This window comes from Dama dama, chromosome 23 (genome assembly GCF_033118175.1).
Source record: "Dama dama isolate Ldn47 chromosome 23, ASM3311817v1, whole genome shotgun sequence".
NCBI classification, from domain to species: Eukaryota; Metazoa; Chordata; class Mammalia; order Artiodactyla; family Cervidae; genus Dama; species Dama dama.
This window is the reverse complement of record NC_083703.1, coordinates 5,134,889-5,159,240: the sequence shown is the minus strand read 5'-3', so window position 1 is coordinate 5,159,240 and position 24,352 is coordinate 5,134,889. Positions and strand designations below refer to the sequence as shown.

Sequence of the window (24,352 nt, the reverse complement as noted above, 5' to 3'; positions counted from 1 at the left end):
ATATCTATTGTAAGAAAGAAAAAGATAGAAAAAATGGATGAGCTACATAAGATGATAACAACCAATGCATAATTCTAAAACCCAGAAAATTACTATTTTATGTGTTGCATATTTACAAGTCTGAGATCACTATTCATACTATTTATAATACTTTAAATTAATATTTTTAAGTTTGACAGATGGTCTTTCTAAGTCAGCAAAATGTCCTCTCCAAATATTTTATGCTTATATGGAATTCTATATGATAATTTGGTAGGAGTGGGGCCAAGCTCCCAGGTGATATTGATGCTGCTGATCAGTGGACCACTCTCTGAAGAGCACTGATGGCCTTATGGGACATCAAAGACCTTTGGCTTTGCTCTGTTTGAGTTTAGAGTTAAACTCAAAATAAACTATGCCACTTGAATGTCCCCTCACACAAGTCCCATTCAAACATGTTGCTGAGTCATTTGAATGAGTATAAACACTTCATATATATGAGAGAATTAATAGGATGTGACATTAACACATTCTTACAGTTTAGGTTGCAAATGGTCGAGGGTGATCACAGAATAGCACTGTCTATGAAACTGGCGTGGAGAAACTGTTGTATTCACCAGAGTGACAGCAAAGAATTAAAGACTCTGAAAACCTGTTGCAGACTCATTTTTCTTGTTCTTGAATGAAACCATGGGTAGGCATCTCCTTTTACATTCAAGAAAGAGAAAACCCTCCAGTTACTGTGGGAAATAAAATGTCATGTCCTCAAGAGCTAGCTCGAAGGAGCTTTCACTGACCAACTCAGGAACAATTTGAGCACCAAGATACATAACAACAATATAGGATTATAACATTTTGAGTGAAAAAGCAAAGCATGAGTTCAGACTGATTACATAATCAACACATAAACTAATGAGGAAGAAGAGAAAGCTCTGACCAGCAATACAAAACCAACTAATAAATGCAGAAAAAATAATAGGATTAGAAAATAATCTTATGGCAACCATCACTGTAACAGTTATTCCAGGCAAAAGTTGTCCATGAATGCTAAAATTAGTGGGTGAAAGTCATTGGAGTAACAGGAAATTTATGTAGTTTCAAAGGATATATCCATGAGATTCTTTTTAAGTACAAAAGTAAAAAGAAGAACTCTACAGAGGAGAAACCAGGTAGATATCATTTTTAACCTAGGGATGCAAGCTGACCGAGTTTACAGCATCAACATCATGGACCTCATGGTATCATGTACTGAACAGAACACAGTATCACTTCTGTGGTATTCCTGCCTAAGGTGCATCACTTAAATCTATTCTATAGGAGACAAAAGACAAATCAAAATCAGTTAAGGACCATTTTACAAAATAACTAGCCTGTTTTCTTCTAATATACTAATGCCAATAAGAAAGACAGAAAGATAGAGAAACTGTTCTAAGCCAAAAGAGACCAAAGAGATGTGACAACTGAATATAGCCCATGATCTGGAACTTTTTTTCTATAAAGGATCTTATTGGGACAAACAACAAAATATGAATAAGGCACTTATATTAAATAGTTAATTGAAATATTAATTTCCTAATTTTGGCAATTACAGTGTGGCTATATAAACAATATCCTTGTTATTCTGGGAAATACATATTGAAGTATTTATAGGTAAAGGCATAATGTCTTCAACTGAAAAATAGTTCAGAAAAAAAATTACACATATACACATCGAAAAGGGAGATAAAGCAATGTGATAAATAACATTTAGGCAGTCTGGGTGACGAATATTCAGGAATTTTTGTAAAATTCTTGCAACTTTTCTCTAAGACTGGTGTTAAATCAAAATGTTTAAATGAAAAAGCAAACTTTCCCAAAAAACTCATAAAACAAACAAAATTTAGTTCTGTCTAAGAGCAAATGTCCAGGCTCCATATTATAAAACTTGTAAGTAAGCAGCTCAAGCTGCCTCAGGGAAGGTGGGCCTGGTTCACTACTTCACTCCCTCATCCTGCCTCCTCCCTGACTCTCTAGCTACTGTTCAAGGCTTTTCCACCTGTGGAAAGTGAGGGAGGGGACTGAAGGAAAGGGGCTTCATGGAGTACATATATTTATGTACGTACACACACGTGTGTGTGTGTGTGGCTGACGGAGTTGTAAATTGGAATTGGTGTCCTCTGGTAAGGCAGATCCTAAAATAGACTCTGTCAATGGGGCTTTTGTGTATATTTTTGGAGTTCCTGCCCAGCACCCATTGCATTTCCTGGTGCAGATAATGTTTCCACTTTTTTTTACTTAGTAGAATGCTTCCAGCGATGGTCAGTTTTATGTCTTAATTATGAGAACAAGGTTACTTAATCAAACACTAATTGTAGGTGTTGCTGTGAAGGAACTGGGTAGATGCAGTTAATATCTACAGTTAGTTGACTTTACGTAAAGATTATCTTCAATAGTCTGGGTGAATCTGATGCTATTGGTTGAAAGACCTTAAGAGCAGAATTGAGATTTTCCTGAGGAAGAAATTCCACAGTGAACTTCAAGAGTAACTCTTGCCCAGGACTTTTCAGCCTGCCTTTCCTGATGACTGGCTGCCATGCCAGCCCAACAATCATGTAGGTCAACTCCTTGCACAAATCTCTTTATCTACCTACCTATCTGTCTATACCACCTATCCATCTATACTACTCCTTCTATTTCTCTGATAGAATCCTGACATACCTCTTTTCCAAGTATGAGTAAGGCCCCAGACCCAAATCTCAGTGGACATTTGTGAAGTTTCATGGTAGGTCCCTTATACCCACCCTCCCCTTTGCCCCATACATACTTGCCTTAAGGAAAAGTCACATACGGTATCTAGTCCTTCTCTGCCATATATTTTTTTATCTGGCATCTGGAAATTTTGTCCAGAGTATCAGCTACTGCATGAATACCACTTGAACTGCTTCTCAATTGCACAAGATGCTGGGGGCAAATTCCCCTTGCTGAGGAAATGTTTATTTTGTAGCAAACAGAATATAAGGGAGTGCCCTTTTAAATTTTTTGCTAGAGGACTCAGAGTCATAGATGTTGTCTTAGTTTTGGTCCTTCCAGAAGCAACCTCAGACAAGGATTTTAAGTTTCTGGGAGGTAACCCAATAAAGCCAGAATGGGTGAGGACAGGTGAGGGGACAGGGGAGGGGACAGGGGAGGGGTGGCACCCAGTGAAGGGCATATTATCAAACTACCACCAAGGGCAACTTGATCCTCATCTCTCTGGGGCGCTCTCGCTGACAGTGAGAATGTGCACTTCAGAATAATCTCACCAGAATGATGAGGGAGCTGGGGTGTTGATACACTGAATCTGTTGGTCATTGAGGGCTGCTTCCAAGAAAGTACTAATTCTCATGTACTTCAGCCCTATGGTACAAGTTTAAGTGTCATGGGCATCTTATAGCATCTGGAAGTCACGCCTGAGAGTGCTATGATTCCAAAACAGAGGAGAAATGGGTGAAGTGTCAACAGTGTCTACTGGAGGCATCAGGGTTTATTTGACCCAAAGTATCTAATGCATATCATTTATGATGATGTGTGAGAAGAAAACTGCTTCCTTAATGTATTAAAAAGGGCTTCTCTTCCCTAATATTAAATAGCTTTCATTCAGTTCCACTAAAAGGATATCTTTAACAAACAAACATAATGATGTACATCTTGTAAATTCTTTGATGATGACACTATGTTTATAACCAAAAATGCCATTTTTCTACTACATTCTTGAGGAAGATTGAGGAATTTATCCAGAATGACGTGCAATTTATTGCAAAATAAAACATGACTTCTCTAGACAGCTAAAAATATTTATAGTTGTTAAAGCAAAGACAAATATTTTGTTACAGTGCTTAACTTGTGAGTTGCTTTGACTTTGATAGGAATCTACTTTCTCCAACATTTGGTACCTGGGCCTCAAAATGTTTATTCTGAGATGCAACTGCTGTGATTTACGCCTTGAAGCTAGCTTCCATTGCTTGTGCTCTCTCTGTGATGTGCTTCTGAAAGGGCATCATGAAGTCATCAAAATCTACCTCATAAGTGAACCTCTCCCGGCGCAGTTCCCTCATTCTGATCAGCTCTGCTGTCGTGGCTTCGGGACTCCAGATCTTAAACAAACAACCACATCCAGAGTGAATGTTAGCATGGCAGCCAATAAACATGCCAATATCCAGACAACCTTCAATCTGGTCAATTTAAAACTATCCAATTTACTTCTGGCAAGAAGAGAAGGGATGACAGAGGATGAGATGGTTGGATGGCATCACTGACTCAACGGACACGAGTTTGAGCAAGCTCCAGGAGATGGTGAAGGACAGGGAAGCCTAGCGTGCTGCAGTCCATGGGGTCACAAAGAGTCAGACACGACTGAGTGACTGAACAACAACAACAAATTTTAAGTCTATTTTAACTTTTATCTCTTACATGACATTAGCGGTTACATGGGCATCACTGTTTCTGATGGTGACGATATGAACAACTGAAATGCCCTTCAGTTACCTCTCTGATGACCCTGAGGCCCGCTGCTGTTCATTCTCAGGATGTCAAAACCAGGAAGCAATGGAATTAATAGACAGTTTACTGTCTTCATGTGTTATGGGGAAGTAAAAATTATTTTCACAGCAGGGGGCAGAAGGAGCTGGTGGTCTATTATTCAGCATGGTTTGATGAGCATTAGCAAGACCACTCTTGGTCTCCAAATATGTCTTCATCTCTTTAATTGTAGATGTTTAAGGAAGCTATGTACTAAATCCAGTCTTGATTAGTATAAAACTCCCAAGTGAGATGGTAGTAGTGTGTACAAAGAGGAAGGGTTGGACTTTAAAAAGTACCCAGAGAAAGTATCTATAAAATTCAGTGACTACAAGGCTACAAGGAATGGCACGGACCAAAGACAACTTCAATTGTTCAAGGAAAATTAAGAAGTCAATACAGAAAATAAAAACACAAGACATTGGAAGCTATACAAATTGGACTGACTTAGTTGTCAGCAGTAGGATCTAGAAAAAGGACAACTTCAAATAACAACTATAAAAGATAAGCTTTGGAGAATTGTTTGGGTGCTTTGCATAAAAAGTATTTGAAAAAAGGCATTAGGAGTTTATACCACGTTACGATCTTTCTAAAGTACTTACTCTCTGTGGGATAAACGTGATATCCACTTTCTTGGTATAACCACTGGTAATCAATGAATTGAGATGAACTACATTATCTTTACGCATCTTCTTTTCCTCCACGATGGCTGGTACAGTGTACATTGCTGAAAGTGTTTCCTGGAAACGAGCAAGAAACCAAAAAACAACTATCAATGTCAAAAACCTGTGTATACTTTCTAATACTCTGAAGTTGAAAAAAATGCTACTATACAAGTTATAATTTGAAATGAAATAGAATATTATTATAACTTTGGGTGGGGAGAGATAACTCTTTTGCCTTGTTTAACTTAATTAGTGTTGGTGACCGATCACAAAAGTCTCCAAGATCCATCCTTGATCTGTGGCCATTATTAATCAGAAGGATGTATTCCTACTAAAATGATAATGGTGCATGTATTAGGAGCTGTAACTGATCAATCTTCCTTTACCTCTGGCTATCCTTACTCTCTTCCTCCATGCTTATTACTCTCTACCGTCTGCTGATCATTCCTTCAACTCTGTCTGCTTCCTATCACCTCTAACCCTTTCCAATTTGATAATGTTAAAACTTTTCCTTCCTGAAATTCATCCCCTATCCTGTGTCAGCCAAAAATCTTGAGGGATCCATCTGTTTCCCTAAAAGAAGCTTCCAGACTAGAAATGTACTTAGAGCTTCCTGCTAAGGACAAATTCTTGATGTCTGGGAAACCCCCATAAACAACAACCTTCTACTGATAATTTCAGTTCAGTTCAGTTGCTCAGTCGTGTCTGACTCTTTGCGACCCCATGAATCGCAGCACGCCAGGTCTCCCTGTCCATCACAAACTCCTGGAGTTTACTCAAACTCGTGCCCATTAAGTCGGTGATGCCATCCAGCCATCTCATCCTCTGTCGTCCCCTTCTCCTCCTGCCCCCAATCTCTCCCAGCATCAGGGTCTTTTCCAATGAGTCAACTCTTCCCATGAGGTGGCCAAAGTATTGGAGTTTCAGCTTCAGCATCAGTCCTTCTGTGAACACCCAGGACTGATCTCCTTTAGGATTGACTGGTTGGATCTCCTTGCAGTCAAAGGGACTCTCAAGAGTCTTCTCCAACACCACAGTTCAAAAGCATCAATTTTTCGGTGCTCAGCTTCCTTCACAGTCCAACTCTCACATCCATACATGACCACTGGAAAAACCATAGCCTTGACCAGATGGACCTTTGTTGGCAAAGTAACGTCTCTGCTTTTTAATATGCTATCTAGGTTGGTCATAACTTTCCTTCCAAGGAGTAAGCGTCTTTTAATTTCATAGCTGCAGTCACCATCTGCAGTGATTTTGGAGCCCAAAAAAATAAAGTCTGACACTGTTTCCACTGTCTCCCCATGTATTTCCCATGAGGTGAAGGGACCAGATGCCATGATCTTAGTTTTCTGAATGTTGAGCTTTAAGCCAACTTTTTCACTCTCCTCTTTAACTTTCATCAAAAGGCTTTTTAGTTCCTCTTCACTTTCTGCCATAAGGGTGGTGTCATCTGCATATCTGAGGTTATTGATATTTCTCCCGGCAATCTTAATTCCAGCTTGTGCTTCTTCCAGCCCAGTGTTTCTCATGATGTACTCTGCATATAAGTTAAATAAGCAGGGTGACAATATACAGCCTTGATGTACTCCTTTTCCTATTTAGAACCAGTCTGTTGTTCCATGTCCAGTTCTAACTGTTGCTTTCTGACCTGCATACAGGTTTCTCAAGAGGCAGGTCAGATGATCTGGTATTCCCGTCTCCTTCAGAATATTCCATAGCTGATAATTTAGAGGGACCCAAACCACTCCAGATTACCAGGAATAATTTGGCACCTTTAAAGCCTTCTAGAGTCATTTTGCAGGATTATCCAAGTTACATATCCTAGGGTTCATAATAATAAAAATTCCTTGGGAGTTGGGTGGTAAAGTGGGTAGTGAAAGATTATGAAATCAAAATGAATGAAAATCATGCTTTACTTCTTTTCTCGTAAATGTTACCCTACACTTCCCTTTTGGGACACCTTATCGAATCTGTGTAATTCAGGTCTAAGTGTATATACACTTCTAATATAAGTTCTTTTTTCAACATTCTAACAGTATTTGGTTCAACCAACTTGTTTTTTGTGTGGATTCTGTTTGCAATGAGAACTTTTTAGACTTTTCAGTAATAGGAAATTTCTTGCTAGATATTTCTTTAGAACTATTGCCTACTGGTCCTGAAATCATGGACTGCATGTTATTTGCCCATGAACTGTAACAATAAGTAAATGGTGCTGCAGCTGCACCAGGTACTAATGAGGAGTCAACTGCTTTCCATACCTCTTCCTTCTTAATCTCTGGGCCTTCAGTCTTTGCTTTGGGTGGTGACTTGCCTTTTGGTTTTTGATTTTCTGCTGGTTTGGGCAAGTTATCCAGCTTTTCTTTAATCAAAGCAATTATTCTACTGTCAGCATAAGCTTTTGCAACATCCATGGCAGCATGCCCTGTTTAAAACATAAATTTAGAGTTTCATTAAACAGATTAATAATAAACCATGTAGCAAAATCTCAGCTCATCAGCTCTAAGCATGTGGTACTAAGGGTGATTACTGAAGCCAGTGATATGTATAAAAGTCACAGATTGGTTCAGATATTCTCTAAAGTGGCCCCAGCTCTAAAATTTTATCATTTAAAGTGTCATTTACCAGCAAAACCATTTCTTCTTGTTAATTACTTTGAGCATGTTTGATAGGAAAGAGTGGTGGGTTACATTTTGAATATCTGAGTGCTAGTTCTCTCCCCACAGTGTACACATTCCTTCATGTGTGACAGTTTTATGCTTTCCTCCTTCCTGTGACGGAAGGAGGTATATTCAAAAAGTCTGGGGAAGCTGGAAGTCATAAGTACTCTATGCAGATGGCTGGATATTACGACCCCTGTTACATCCTCAGGCAGGCCTAACGATACCATCTGTGACCCAGAGGCAGCCTGAAGCAGTCAAAGCTATTCAAGCTCCTTCAGGTCAAAAAGAAGCAATGAGTCCCACTCTCAAAACACCTCCACTTTTTCATGCAGAAAATTTATGACATAAAGTAGGCTTCCCATTTACTTCCTAGGAGTCTTATTTCAGGAATTACTGTTTAGCTCTAGAAAGACTCTAAAGTCTACAGGGGCTTCTAACTATGCCAATTATTAGAAACTCACAGCTAAAACACTGTGATGACTCAAAATGTGAAGTGCATACTGGTGTCAGTCTACATATTAATGGAATGGGCTCCCAGTGAAGTAAGTACAGGAATTAAAGAGGAAATGTTTAGAAATTTTTATAGCAATTTTATAGAATTTTTGTCATTTGAATCCAAAGATTTTAAAAAGTTTGGGTTTGTATTTTATGGGGTTTTTTTCCTCTTCATTTTTCTAGTAAATCATTTTTCATTGTATTTTACAAAAGTCTCAGTCTACAATGAATTACCAACATGGAGAACTGATTCTTTAACACTAGTGATTTGAGAAGCACTATGTATAAGACAGAGTTCCATAACATTTAACTCGGGTTAGTTTTTGCAACAGTAACTTAAGGGAAAATGTGGTCCTGCAAGAATAGATTTAGAAGGCTTGGGAATCTAACACAAATCCTCCTTTTCTAGCCCTAATCACCTATAATGAAACACATACCTTTCCTGTTCTCCAACTGGAATTTAGCACCGATGTCAAGTAGGTATTTTACAGTATCCAGTCTACAGCTCTCAATGGCTCTACTTAAGGGAGTTGAGTTGTTGATTGAAAGGGCATCTACCACGGCTCCAGATTTAACAAGAAGCTCAACAATATCTTGTTGGCCAGCATGGCATGCAAAATGAAGAGGAGTCCACAGAAAATTATCTGTTGCATTAACGTTAGCCCTGTAAAATGAGATAGATACACAAGCTAAAAATATGGGTTGATCCAAGCATTGGAGGCTAAAAATTCCAAGATTTCATAGCTTTATTAAGTTGTTGAACTGTAAACCAAGAAAGATTTGGGTCAAGTTAAACTCTGTGCCATAATTTTTCTTGAACTGTGTTCTGCACCTGATAGTCAACTTTCTTTGTGTATATATACATTATGTTTAGTTTAGAAGCTACTTGGATCCTAGGGGTTACAATTTTTGTTAGATGTTAAAATCAGGGAAAATTATAAAACTGGATCCAGTGAAGATCAAAGTTGACAGGAAATAGAAAAGCTACATTATTTAATTTTGTATCTACTTCCTCTGTGTGTTATGAATTTTTAAATGAACCATCACTGTTAAAATTCTAAGCAATAAAATCTATCAAAAATTTTATACCAAAAATGGTACAAATGAACTTATTTACAAAACATAAACAGACTCTTAGACTTCGAAAACAAACTTCTGGGTGCCAAAGGAGAATGGATAAATCGGAAGTTTGGGATTGATATATATACACTACTATATATAAAATAGATAATCAGTAAGGACCTCCTGTGTAGCCTAGGGAACTCTATTCAATGTTCTGTAACAATCTATATGGGGAAAGAATATGAAAAAGAGTGGATACATGTGTATGCACAACGGAATCACTTTTCTGTACACCTGGAAACTAGCACAACACTGTAAATCAACTACGCTCCAATACAAAACAAAGATTAAAGGAAAAAATAAAAAGCAAAAAAAAAAGCAAACTAATTATTTCAATTTCATTAAAAGCAATTTATCATTCAGAAACTATAAAACTAAAATAAAATTTTAGTCCCATTTAAAATTCACTGCCCCAAACTTCAAATTATCGTTAGTTGCTTTATGTTACCTCTTGATAATAAACACATTTAAATCTTTCTTTGACATTAAACGTTATAGTAATAATAACAATATCTTTTATCAAGTCTGCAACTACTGGGCTACTAAGTGCTTTGCATATTTTAACTCATTTAATCTTCAAGAAATTCTGTGAGCTGAGTTCCATTATAGTGAGAAAACTGAGGCACAAAAAGGTTAAGAAAGTTACACCAGGTTATTCAGCAATGGTAAAAAAGAAGGACTTAAACCAGAGAAATTGCTTCTGATTAAAAAGTTAAATAAAATGTCATGCTTTGTTATCTTAAAGATATTTACAAATGAACCAAGGAAAAGGGAATGAAACATGCCTAGCCATTTAGTCGTTATGTGCACGCTAAGTTGCTTCAGTCATGTCTGACTCTTTGCAACCCTAAGGACATTGCCTGCCAGGCTCCTCTGTCCATGGCATTCTCCAGGCAAGAGTACTGGAGTGAGTTACCATGCCCTCCTCCAGGGGTCTTCCCAACCCAGGGATCCAGCCGAGTCTCTTATGTCTCCTGTACTAACAGGTGGGTCTTTTCCACTAGCACCACCTGGGAAGCCCACTTAGTCTTATAGCCACTGTCAGATTATTTGATTTGTTGGGATGCCCTCAAAAAAAAAAAAAAGCAGATTTAAAAATGGCTTCATGTAAAATGAATACATTTTAAAGATCTGCTCTATAATACTGTGATTGTAGTTAGCAATATTGCACCATACACTTAAAATTTGTTAAGACAGTAGGTCACATGCTATTTTTGACCACAGTAAATAGTTCTAATTTAAAATAAAAGGCACTCCACAGCATCTAGGTTGAGCTCTGAATCCAAATTAAAATTGTTTTGGGAGGCCAGGGACACCCAATCATAAGGCTTCTTCCACCCCTAGAGTGAAAACTTCTTAGCTTTCACTTTGGCATTGTCCTACACGCTCTTAATGTTCCCATTATCCTGGTCCACCATATAAGGTCTATTTGGGATCTAGACTGCAGAAATGAAGTCATTTCTTGCCACTATTTAAATTCTAGAGTTGACTGTTTCTTAGCCTCCCTTTCACTTCCTCGAAATGTGAAGGCTCCCAAAAATCTAAATCGCACTCAAGCAAAAGACATACCCTTTTTCAAGAAGAAACTTGACTGCATCGATGTTTCCAGTAGCACATGCAGTCATTAGCGGTGTCTTGTAGTAATTATCCTTCATATCCACAGGTATTCCTGATTCAAAAGCCTTTTTCAGAGAAGCCAGGTCTCCCGCCTTGGTGATAAAATTAATGTTTGAAAAGACCTTCCCTGGGTCATCAATATACCAAGCAGAGTCATCCTGAATGGGATGTTCTGGGGGGTGATCTCTGTTAAAGCGACTGCAGTCAGTCACATTCTTGTAGGTTTCGATCATATAATAGGGCGGCCCACCGTCGCTGCGGCGTGGAAACACTTGGTCGGGGATGATACAGATGGGGAGGGGTAAAACAAACTTGCCCATTCTGGCTTTTTTGGCCATCCCTTTTTTCTTTTTCTTAGGCCCATAGGATCCCAAGACATAAGACTTACTTAAATATCTGGTCCCTTTAAAGAACTCATTAATATTGACCCCTCCACCCCGGACTTTTTCGTGAAGTTGCGCTATAGCAGCCAGCTGCTCTGAGTTCACAAAATCTTGCCTCTCCTCCAGGGTCAGCACAAAGTCCTCCTTGGTGACTGTCCCATCGCCCCTGTCCACAAACGAGAAGGCTTCCCGAAGGAAAGTCTCATGTTCTACTGACCAATCGTGAAGTCTCAGGAACAAGGGCGGATTCGGATTTTTGACCCCTGGCCTGGCCAGTTTATTAGCGATTTGCTCCGCCCGCCGTATTTCTTTGCTGGCTGCTTTGAAGCCGCCTTCCTTAGCCAAGTTCCTCGGTGTTTTATGCTCCAGATTCTTCCATTTTAGGTCACATCCTAAAACAAGAAACATCGTGATTATGAATGGTGCTGGGGCATCTGCCTGGGTTCACAAATGACATATATCTGTTGTTGTTGGTTTTTAAATTTTCAGCGAATAATCAAAAGTTGGTTCCCAAATTATTTGTATATAGAGGTGAGCACAGTTAATTGTAATTACAGAATTAATCTATGATTACCCTGCTCAAGGTTATGCAGCAACCTGGTTGGAGGGGGGTTTGGGGGAGAATGGATGATACATTTATATGTATGGTTGAGTCCCCTTGCAGTCCATCTGAAACTATAACAACATTGTTAATAGGCTATACTCTAATATAAAAGTGATTCCCTGTGGCTCAGTGGCAAAGAATCTGCCTGCCAGTGCAGGAGATGTAAGGGACTTGGGTTGGATCCTTGGGTCGGGAAGATCTCCTGGAGAAGGAAATGGCAACCCATTCCAGTATTTTTGCCTGGAAAATTCCATGGAAAGGAAGAGCCTGGTGGGCTGTAGTCTGTGGGGTCACAAGAGTTGGACACGACTGAGCATACACACACTCAACTCATATATAAATCAAAACTTTAAAAAAATTTAATAAATAAAAATTATTATTAACTTATATGCAGAGTACCTCATGCAAAATGCCAGGATAGATGAAGCACAAGCTGGAATTAAGATTGCAGGGAGATATATCAATAACCTCAGATATGCAGATGATACTACCCTTCTGGCAGAAAGCAAAGAGGATCTAAAAAGCCTCTTGATGAAGGTGAAAGAGGAGAGTGAAAAAGCTGGCTTAAAACTCAACATTCAAAAAACTAAGATCATGGCATCTGGTGCCATCACTTCATGGCAAATAGATTGGGAAACAATGGAAACAGTGACAGACTTTATTTTCTTGGGCTCCAAAATCACTGCAGATGGTGACTGCAACCATGAAATTAAAAGATGCTTGCTCTTTGGAAGAAAAGCTATGACAAATCTAGACAGCATATTAAAAAGCAGAGACATTACTTTGCCAACAAAAGTCTGTCTAGTCAAAGCTATGGTTTTCCCATTAGTAATGTATGGATGTGAGAGTTGGACCATAAAGAAAGCTGAGCGTTGAAGAATTGATGCTTTTGAACTGTGGTGTTGGAGAAGACTTTTGAGAGTCCCTTGGACCACAAGGAGATCAAACCAGTCAATCCTAAAGGAAACCAACCTTGAATATTCATTGGAAGGACTGATGAAGCTGAAGCCCCAATACTTTGACCACCTGATGCAAAGAGCCGACTCATTGGAAAAGACCCTGATGCTGGGGAAGATTGAAGGCAGGAGCAGGGGATGACAGAGGATGAGATGGTTGGATGGCATCACCAAATCAAGGAATATGAGTTTGAGCAAGCTCTGGGAGATGGTGAAGGACAGGGAAGCCTGGTGTGCTGCAGTCTGTGGGTCACATAGAGTCACACACAACTGAGTGACTGACTGAACAACATCGTGAACACAAAAACTTAAGCTATATTTTTTTTCTTTCTGTGAGCTTCAGTTTGGTGAATTTTGAGGAAGATATTTTTCCAGTGAATAGTATCTATCCCCAAAGGATTAAGAAATCAATCCCTGTAGATATCTGAAACAAATATCATATTAGAATACCCACTAAAGAGGTTTCATGCCAAGTGGGAAAGAGTAAAGAAGACATTTAAATTTGGAAAGAAGCTGGATTCAAAAAGCTTAAGCAGGACTTTAGGCATCTAAGATGCTAACTGACTCTTGCTTCTTTTGAACAATTATGACTGTTAATCTGTGTAAAATCTTAAACTATGTTTTATCTGTATTTTCCATGAAATTCATGTAATTTATATTGACCTGCTGCTTTGCAGTAAGGTCATATGAACTGCCTGAAAAAGTAATCTCATCAAATCTGAAAGAATTCCAGTGTAAGAGTTGTGCAATTAGGCATTAAAATTCATTTTCCTTTTTTAGTCTCTGACTTAAAATGATGAGACCAACATCACATGTAAGCATTCTCCAAATAAATAAGCTTTTCTGAATGCATCAGGGAGTCTACTTAGTGGTATCAAGAGGCTGTGTTGTCTGTAATAAGTGTCTTAAGACACTAAAAACCCATTATACGTCAGACTATGAAGATATTCGTTCTAGCGTTTTCAATCTATGAGGCTCTTTTGTTGCCTTGCCAATATCACATAATCAAAAAAGATTCTCTAGCAATCAGTATCTCTAGCATCCAAAATGTAAAGGCAGCTGCATGTGAAAATATAACATCCCCCTCCAACACTTCATAATTTTATTCCTTTTCAAAAAGAAAATCATTAATCATTGGATGATTAATGATTTCAGCATTAATACTTCTGGCATTGTCAAAATTAAAATTTTATATGAAGGCTGGTATATTTATTAGTGATAGGAAAACTCAAAAAGGGTACTTTGGACATAAATATTCTATAATTTTTATACTGAACAGTTTGAAGAACAATGTGACTTATTGGGAAAAGGACCTGAGCCTTGTCTCCACAGTATAATAATTCAATAGTGTAATTCCATAGTCATCTTGAGTCTGCTACTTTTACTTAGCTTTTTCACTCACTCGGGATGTCTGGGGGTTTATCTGCCACCTCCCAGTTCACTCCTGTATTCACCAGCATCTTTGGATCAAAGATGCACCAGCACCAAGGATCAAAGGGTTTTAAAGCTGCTTTATCTTGCCTTCTTCTGCTCCTAGTTGGCTCCCAGTTAGCAATTTTCTGTGGAATAAAGACCCCCACATCCAAGCTTAAAGATATGAAGGCATTTTCCTGTCCTTCTGACTTTTGTCTTCTCTTTTATTGTTAGTAAATACAGATCCATTCATGCTCTCTGTGATTTATGTTCCTCTGTCGCTGAGATACGTGACTTTCGGCTGACTGCTGTCAAAAGCCCCATGAGGAGATCCCTCCACAGAGGCTTCAGGACAGCTAATCTAAACTCCCCTCCACTCTCCTGGACATGGCCTCACATTGCCTACAGGGAGGTGTAAATTACTCCAGGGACAAGATCAGGATCAAAAGTGGAGCATACTGAGGAACTAGTTTCTTGGGGGAAAAGAATCCAGCCTTCATATTTAAGGATAGAAGACACTACACCCAGGGAGTTTACTCAGAAATGAGCATTTCATGGCTAATGGTTTCCAATTGCTCTGACGGCCTTAGATCCAAGATTCTAAAGGTGGAAGTATAACTGATAACACTCTCATGTGGAACTAGGTCACCCATATAGCACCTGGTGAAGCAGTTGTACTTCCAAAGATGCTTGGGAACTCAAAACATTTTCAGACATTTGTTTCAGAAACAGTCTAGTCTTATGAGTCTGCCAGGAGGATCAATCTTTTCTGCATCACCAGCAAGGCCTTTGGCAAGCTCTGGCCCTGTACGTCTCAATTTGCTTTCTCTGACTTTATCCCAGAAGGACATAAACGGTAGAGTATATATTGAGGGATGTTTCTCCCAATAAGAAAAGAGTCAGCAAGTTAAAGTTGAAGAAGTTTGTCTCAGTCTGGGCAGATCTCTAATTTTTAGAAATACACAATGTGAAAAATGAAGTGTCAGAATAATCTGCTTGTGGTGAGAGATTTGGAAACAAGATTTGAAAACTGTCTCTTCAGAGACAGTTGATGAGGGCAAAAATTGCATTTGGTACATTTTCCGTTATCTCTTTATTTTAGGGGGATGGGGAAAGAATGTGAGCTTTGTATAAGGTAAAAAAAAAAATCAAAGTGAATCAGTTACTACACCATTAGTTATGCAGGCATGTTAATCTCATTTATAATGTTAGTGGTTACAGTATAGGCTCTCTCAGGTCCCAGTGACTTCAAAATTTCTGTGCCTGCATAGAAGACAGGAAAATGAAAGCACTTTTTCTGCTCTATGATAGAGCTGCTGAACTTTAAGTTTCTGTCTATTTCTCATAAACTGGAAAAAAATAACTCACTACCATAACATTCAGCAGCATGCAGTTCCCTCTCTAACAAAGAGTTAATAACATTGAATGTATGTTTAATTCAATTCAGTTCAGTTCAGTCGCTCAGTCATGTCTGACTCTTTGTGACCCCATGGACTGCAGCATGCCAGGCCTCCCTGTCCATCACCAACTCCCAGAGCTTACTTAAACTCATGTCCATCACATGGGTGATGCCATCCAACCATCTCATCCTCTGTCAACACCCTTCTCCTCCCGCCTTCAATCTTTTCCAGCATCAGTGTCTTTTCAAATGAGTCAATTCTTTGCATCAGGTGGCCAAGTATTGGAGTTTCAGCTTCAACATCAGTCCTTCCAATGAATATTCAGGACTGATTTCCTTAAGGCATGTAATTAACACAAAATTAGTAAAAATATTTAAACTTAATTGGCTAATATTGCTATTTAAAATTTTGTTTAATATTAACTATTTTAAGGAATTGTTGCTGTTTAGTTGCTAAGTCATGTCTGACTCTTTTGTTACCCCATGGACTGTAGCCTGCCATCAGGGTATTTTCCCAGCAAGAATGCTGGAGTGGATTGCCATTTCCTTCTCCAGGGGATCTGCCCAATACAGGTATTGAACCTATGTCTCCTGCTTGACAGGTGGGTTCCTGACCACTGAGCCGCGTGAGAAGCCCATTTTAGGGATACATTCAGCTATGCATAACATAAAAGAAGCCCCAGTGTCTTAGTGCTGAAGAATCTGCCTGCAATGCAGCAGGCACAGGAGACCCGGCTTCAGTACCTGAGTTGGGGAGATCCCCTGAAAGAGGAAATGGCAATCTACTCCAGTATCACATGGACAGAGGAGCCTGGCAGGCTACAGTCCACAGCGTCTCAGAGTCAGACACGACTGAGCAACTGAGCACACATAACATGCATAACATAGTTTATATTCTCAAATTAACAGTTATTTAAAATATACAGAAAAATCTAAAGTAATAAATATTACTTATATTTCAAATATTTCATTCAAGTTTTCATTTTATTTAATGCTTCTCCCCAAAACATTTCCCCCATAATTTAAAATTTTCCAAAATGTTATCTTTGTACTTGACATGATAGTATATTTTCAAAAATAAAATATTTAAGAATTTGGACATGGTTTCTAGTGTTTGTCCTTTTTAAATTGATGCTGCTGCTGCTGCTGCTAAGTCGCTTCAGTCATGTCCGACTCTGTGTGACCCCATAGACGGCAGCCCGCCAGGCTCCTCTGTCCCTGAGATTCTCCAGGCAAGAATACTGGAGTGGGTTGCCATTTCCTTCTCCGTCTTAGACTGATATTTACATTTTAAAAAATAAGCATCTTAGTAATTGGTTGACTCATAAATAATTCTCTTTAGATTTTTAATAATCATCTAAAGATACTTGAGAAATGAATTTTTATTACTTTCTAGGTCAGATTTATGATTTAACAGAAGGTAAATAAGAAAAAAATTTAATTTTCTTTCTACAGAGATATGCAACTGATGTTGACATGCTGAAATTCTCTGCTCATCTGCAATGTGGGGAAGTCATAAGTTCTTTAGACATGAAATTGGTAGACCGTTTACCTCGCTGAGCTATATATTTACAGCAATCCGCAAAACCACCCATGGCAGCATAATGAAGTGGCGTGTTGCCATTCATTGCAATCAGCCCCATGTCTCCGTTGTGTGCAAAAAGCAGCTTCAGTACCTGCAAAATAAATAGTGGATGTTGTAGAGGAATAAGAATGTATGTTTACTGGTTGAAAACTCAGATCTAGACCTGTGCTATCCAGAGTGTCAGTTTGAATTAATTGAAATGAATTAAATAGAAAACAAATGTTAAATATTCAGTTCCTTACTTTGACTAGCCATAGCTTAAGGACTCAGAAACCACGTGTGTACCGTAATTGTACCATATTGTAGAGCCACATACAGAACAGTCAGAAGTTCTAGAGCAGGGATCCTCAACCTCCAGGATCTAACGCCTGATGATCTGAGGTGGTGATGTAACAATAATAGAAATAAAGTTCACAATAAATGTAAAGTGCTTGAATTATCTTGAAACCACAGCCACCCCCCCCCCCCCACAAGTCTGTGGAAAAATTGTCTTCCGTGAAACCGGTCTCTGGTGCCAAAAAGGTTGGGGACCATCTATCTAGAGTATAGAAAACTCTAAACTCAGCTGGGGCACTACCATTTTGGCAAATTTAGGCAACTTTAGAATGCATCAGACTGCGGCAAATCAGGGGCGCAAATTCTATACCAGACAGATGTGATTTTTACTGTGATGTATACTTTTATTGCAGATAAGAGACCCAGTGACAAAAGTAAAGATAATGTTAGAACTAAGGAAAGAAATTTTAGATACAATTCAGAATTTTAAAAAATAGGATAGCATTAAAAAAATAGGATAGCATTGAGTTCTAGTTTTTTCTGCAGTATCACTATGAGATATCTTTAGCTGATATATCCAGATAATCAGAATACTTGAGAGTTAAAAACTTAGGTGAGTCATTAGATGTACTTAAACATCAAGGAGATGAGATTAGGCCTTGGCCTCCCCCAAATTAGGTCATACTGTACTGTGAAAATTCTCATATGCAATGGAGTCATGAAATAGACTAGTAGTATGTGGCAAAACTTTTCAGTTGTCATAACTGAAAGAAAAGAGTGCAAGTGTTAGTCGCTCAGTTGTGTCTGAGTCTTTGCAACCCCGTGGGCTATAGCCCACCAGGCTCCTCTGTCCGTGGAATTCTCCAGGCAAGAATACTGGAATAGGTTGCCATTTCCTTCTACAGGGGATTTTCCCAACCTAGGGCTCGAAACCAGGTCTCCCACATTGCAGGCAGATTCTTTAGGGTCTGAGCCCCTAGGGAAGCCCAGTTAAGAATATAGAAAAAACATTACTAGTAATATTAGAAGAGTAAATTAGCAAGCAGATAAAACTGAATAAAGAGCTAAAATAAGCCTTGAAGGATAATATCTGGTATAAAATACAATTCTGGAATTATTTTGGAAAATCAAAATGCAAAAAAAAAATCTGTCAGTGTAACTTATATTATATTTTAAGATGCTGAGGAAAAGGAGAATATTTTTAGCAACAAATTTTAAAGAATATAGTAGATTATTACATCAAAAAAGCCTCCTTTGGCAGCAAAGTGTGCGGCATGATGTCTGTCATTGTCAAATGCATTCACGTCCCCTCCTCTTTCCAATATCCCTCGAACTAGCTCTGTCACTCCCTCTCTTGACGCTTCCATTAAAGCCGTGCGACCTGTGGACTGGACATGAAACAGACCAGATGCTGTTTATCCCTGTTATACTAAATGCCACGCTCAGTATTAATATGGTCTAAATCCATTTGGCCTTAGAGTCACACTGACGTGTTCAGTTTCGTACCATTTTATTGGTTTCATGTAACAAACAGGAAACATGAAGTCAGGAAAATGGGTCAGTGTCCAAAATGTAGAATTCTATAATCAGAGTCAAGGTCACACCAGATTTTCCTATGATAACATCATGCTAAAAAGTGCAGTTTCTTGCCAAGAAAGTAGAGCAAAAAGGGAGAAGAGAGAGTAAAATGTATGCTAAAATTAGGCTATAGGTATTTTCTAATGAGAAGAAAATCTATTTTTATTGTCTGGAAATGACAATTAAAAGAAAACTCAGTAAAATTAGCCAAGTGAGGAGAGGAAGTAAAATAATGAAGGGAAACAGCAGAGCTACATGTTTTCTGTAGAAGGTAAATTTTTATTAGGCATCAGGAATATCTTTTCTAGTTCCTGTAATGATCTTTTAATATTGTACATAATAAATACCAATCTTTCAAACATAATTAGGAAACAGACCATAGAATCATGGCCATGCCATATAAAGATAATGAAAGTCTATAATTTTAAAGCATTTTGAGTAGAAATGAAAAGCCTGTAAGCTAACAGGATAATTTTACCACATTCAAGTGAAAAAATACAGTAACAGGACTCTGTAATTGAAAAAAAGGAATATATAATCACAGAAATAGTCTTACTGTGTTGATAGCATTTGGATTGGCTCCTTTTTCCAAAAACGTCAGGCACACATCCTTCACATCATGCGCTTCTTCACAAGCTCTAAGGAATATCGGCTTTCCTTCACAGGTACAGTTGTTGACGTCTGCACCATGTTCCAAGGCAATCAGCGCGCACCGATAATGCCGCTTGGTAGGTAAAATGCAGTAAAACAAAATACCTGCAGAAAAATAGAATCCCCAAAGAACACGTAACTAGCAGTCTCTCTACATTTGAGTCAGATAGGAAGGAACAAAGAATAATTTTAAAATTCATAATTAGCTAGTTGAAGGTGATAGAGCAAAGGCATTTATGCCTTGGTTTTCTCTCGGAAATCAACTGAAACACCAAGACAGAGAAACCAAAAAGGAAACCCAACCTCTGCTAAGAGCTAGAAAACAGTCATAACCAAAATGTGACAGGATCTTGTCTGAGAAGAATCTGAGTGCTGGAATGTGAGCCCCTGTTGACCCTGGGTGTTTGGCATCCTGCGATCTATACACCAGTGTCCTTCTCAGAATGTGCAGGAGTGTGTGTGCCCGAGGGTTACTGGTGATCCCTGGACCCCCTTCGAAATTGCAGAGTGGCAAGGGAGATAGTATTGAATGATGAAATGTTTACCAGCTGTGTTTACAGGAAGCAGGCTGTCTGTACAGTTGCAGTGAGAAGAAAAAGTAGATGGCAATTTGTTCACTGCAGATAGAAAAATGCTAACTCCTCATATCTGGTATCTATGACATACAGACCCTCAACATAATCCATGTCAAAAATGTACTACAGACCAGGGGTACTGTTTATAAACCCCAGTCAGAGTTTTCTTAAGAAACTCAAGTAAACAGCAGACAAACTCCAAACTGACTTTGTAATGACTTCACTCTAAAAACGGACTTCATTCAAATAGGAACAGTAACCAACAAAAAAAACAGCATACGACCTATGAAAAAAGATACTGAAAGAAAAGGAAAGGAAGCTGACAAACACCAGGCAAAAATTATATACTCAAATAACTATACCACATGAAAATTACTGACTGATCCATTACTGATAACAAAAATTTGCATATAACTTTTTCTGAAACAAAAATGTAAAGGTAGACCAAACCAAAAAGATAAATAGAAGGAAAAGATGAATTTGAGCAAGTATATCTTAGAAAAGAAATGGGAGAGAAAAATAAAACCACTAAAGAAATGAAAGTCACATGGGAGCAGGAAAAAAGAGAGCAGACACTGCCAAAACCATAGGCAGGGACATGGAGGAAAAAGTTGAAAGAACTTGAAAAAAATCCAAGAGTTTAAATGGTCTAGAAAGGCAAATAATATTTAACATGTATGTAATTGGTGTTCAATAAAAGACCAAATGGAAGAGAAAAATGGAGAGATATAATAAAAGAAAACCCTCTTGAAGTAAAAACCTAGATCTAACAGGATATACTGGATCTCAGGAAAAACTGATTAGGAACAATCCATAATATGTGCCTAGGCAAAACTAGATAAAGAAAGTGCCCTGTGAGCAGCCAGTTAAAAATTCAAGCCATCTCTAAAGAGGAAATGTTATTTGGCTGCAAGACTTTGCACGACAATATTCAGTGCTAGAAAATAAGCAAAGGAGTTTTACAATATCACTTGGAAAAGAAAACAGGGGATTTTTAACACTCAGTCAAGCGATTGCTCATATATAAAAGAGATGAACATATAAGTTTAAAGATGCAAGAAATCAAAGTATATAAGCCCCAAGGAGTGAGCTAAACTACTCAATGACAAAAATGAGTCTAACAGGAGATTAACAGGGAATATGTGACCCATGATAGACGCTGAATCCCTTCAATCATTGAATCAAAGCTCAATCACTTTGGGAATCCTAGATACAGAAAAGAAAACTGTAGTTCACAACAATGTAGAAATCATAAGGAAATTTAACAAGACTTGTAGGGAAGAGAGGAAAGGAGAGTTTAAGCATTCAATTTTCTATATCTTTTATTGCTGGAGTTTTGAGATATTATTAAAAGCAGATAAAAGGTATGAAAAGAATCATTGAAAGAACTAAAATGATTATAATTTACTAAAATTAGATACTGGAAGGGAGGTGACAGGAAGAATTTTTGTACCAATCTCATCTTTCATAGAAAAATATCAATGAATACTGTTTAGTGTGATGATTTGATAAACAGAGGTTTATGTATATGTAAAGCTGTCAAGTTAGCCATTAAAAGAACTAAAAACAGACTATTAATTTTAGAAAATATGAGAAGGAAGATATATACACATATAACAAAACAAAGATCATATGGACCATAGAGAAAATTATTTTTATATGTATTTATCTGTGTATTTATATAAAGTAAATATATTATGCTTTTATAGAATAAAATCAATGACAGTTTTGTGGAGAATATAGATAAATGTAAATTGGGTAAACTCAATCATTAAAATAAAAATAAAATTTATGTGAAAATCAAAACTGAAATATATTTCATATAAACATGCATCTGAAATAGTTACTCAAATAGTTAAAAACAGAAGGATGGTCAGGGACATGTTGAAAATGCAAAATCAAAGACAGAGAAGTCATAGCAGGCAAGAGTGAACCAAAACAACAATGCAGCAATTCCAGGTTTTGTCATTTGTTGTCATTGTTGTTTTGGTTCACTTTTGCCTGCTATGACTTCTCTGTCTTTGATTTTGCATTTTCAACATGTCCCTGGCCATCTTTCTAGTTTTAATTGTTTGAGTAACTCTCATTTTTAAATTTTCATTTCATGTATTTTTATTTTAATGGCAGAATTTATCCAATTTACATTTATCTAGATGCTCCATAGAACTGTCATTTCTTTTATACTATGAAAGTATCACTTGCACCATTCCCCCACCTCCCCGGTCCACAGAAAAATTGTCTCCCACGAAACCAGTCCCTGGTGCCAAAAATACTGGGGACCACTGCTATATAGAGCTTTGAAAGGCTTCTGCTTTTTTTTTTTTAGAATAAAAACATTAAAAAAAATACATTTGACTCATGAATACATTAAATAATTAAATAGTTGTTCCTTTTCTTTGTCCTCTTCTCTTGTTATAAGTCACTTATCAAATATCATGTCCACAGAGTTACAAAAGCAGATCCTGTTCCTGTCAGAAAACATTAATTAATGGTATAAAATGGGATTCATTTCTCTAATGTGGGACTGATGTTAATGGTTTTGTACTTGAAGAAATTCTTTGGAACAACTGATTAAATCTACCAGTTTATATTAAGCCTTGTGGTAATTTTCTTAGTGATTTTCATGAGGCTGCATCACTTCCTGCCAGAACCTTGAGTCATTTGGACAAGAAGCTCCCAGATCATGGTCTTAAGATGGGATTTGGGAGGGGAAGAGTGAGACAGTGCTGTCTCACTTGAATAATCACAATAATCACAGACATGCCATATTTCTATGATTAAGTCATATTTCCAAATATATTTTTAAAACAACTAATAGAAAGTTGGAGCTTATGTCAGAAGCCACCTTAGTTCCTCAAGTTCCCAAATGCAACTACTTTCTACATAGACTGCTCTTGAGAGCAAAACCCTAGCTCAAGTATTACTTGAGGTTCTAACATGTAAAATTCTAAATGGATTTTATATTTTACAATAAGTGATTATGATTATGGAAATATGTGTGTCATGTTAAAAGTTCTCCACATTTTAAAAAAAAAGATCAATTCTAATAGTTTTTCTCAATGAGAAAGTTCTCAGAACTGGTTTTCCTAAGAAACATCTACACTGTTTTCAAATTATGGGGAGATGTAAGAGTGAGAATCTAGCCTCTCACTACTACATGCCATGAGTAACTCCTTTCTAAAGTCTGAAAGCAAAAAATGCATTATATTGATTTCTAAAGTTCGTAAGAAAAAATGCAAATCAAATTGCATTTACTAGATAGAATGCTAAGAGTTTTTACCTTTTCCTTCGTTATCAACAATAGTCATATCAGCTTTTGCTTTGGCTAATATTTCCATGGACAGTTCGTGGCCCAGTTCTGCAGCCCTCATAGTCGGAGTACAGCCCATTTTGTCTTGCACATCAGGGTGAGCACCAAGGCTCAGGAGAAAGCTGACCATGTCGATGTCATTGGAAACTGAGGCTAAGTGCAGAGCACTGTTTCCATTGACCGGGTCTGTGAAATTGATGAGTTCAGGATATCCGAGCCTGGTCAGCTTCTCTATCTGCTTCTTGTCTTTGTTCCGAACACACTGAAGAACTTTGTAGATCTGCAGGTTCTCAAGTCTCTTATCTGCTAAAGCCATAGTTGACCAGCTTCTTGCAATGCCTTTGTGGGCCAAACCAAAACTACAGCAGCAAAAATCAAAGCAAAACATGGAACTCAACGTTATTTTCTTCATCTTTACTTTGACTAAATAGTATTTTAAGGTTTTCCTAAGAAGAGATGCTGCTTCTTATGAAACATTATTACCATAATTTATTGCAACTAATTTCATGAAAGCAAAAATTACACATAAGCACAAAAATACTCAGCTA

The 24,352-nt window shown here is 37.8% G+C and overlaps 1 protein-coding gene across 1 annotated transcript; it reads right to left on the bottom strand.

The window, feature by feature from the left end:
• Nucleotides 1-3,549: 3,549 nt before the first annotated feature.
• On the bottom strand, nucleotides 3,550-24,129 carry ANKEF1 (ankyrin repeat and EF-hand domain containing 1). Its single transcript, XM_061125640.1, has 8 exons — nucleotides 23,775-24,129; nucleotides 19,825-20,024; nucleotides 17,382-17,505; nucleotides 11,027-11,849; nucleotides 8,773-8,999; nucleotides 7,439-7,602; nucleotides 5,118-5,255; nucleotides 3,550-4,091 (listed from the first exon to the last, which is right to left on the bottom strand). The coding sequence occupies exons 1-8, from the start codon at nucleotides 24,118-24,120 to the stop codon at nucleotides 3,933-3,935; spliced, it is 2,181 nt and encodes a 726-aa protein (XP_060981623.1). The 5' UTR covers nucleotides 24,121-24,129; the 3' UTR covers nucleotides 3,550-3,932.
• Between the last annotated feature and the right edge of the window lie 223 nt (nucleotides 24,130-24,352).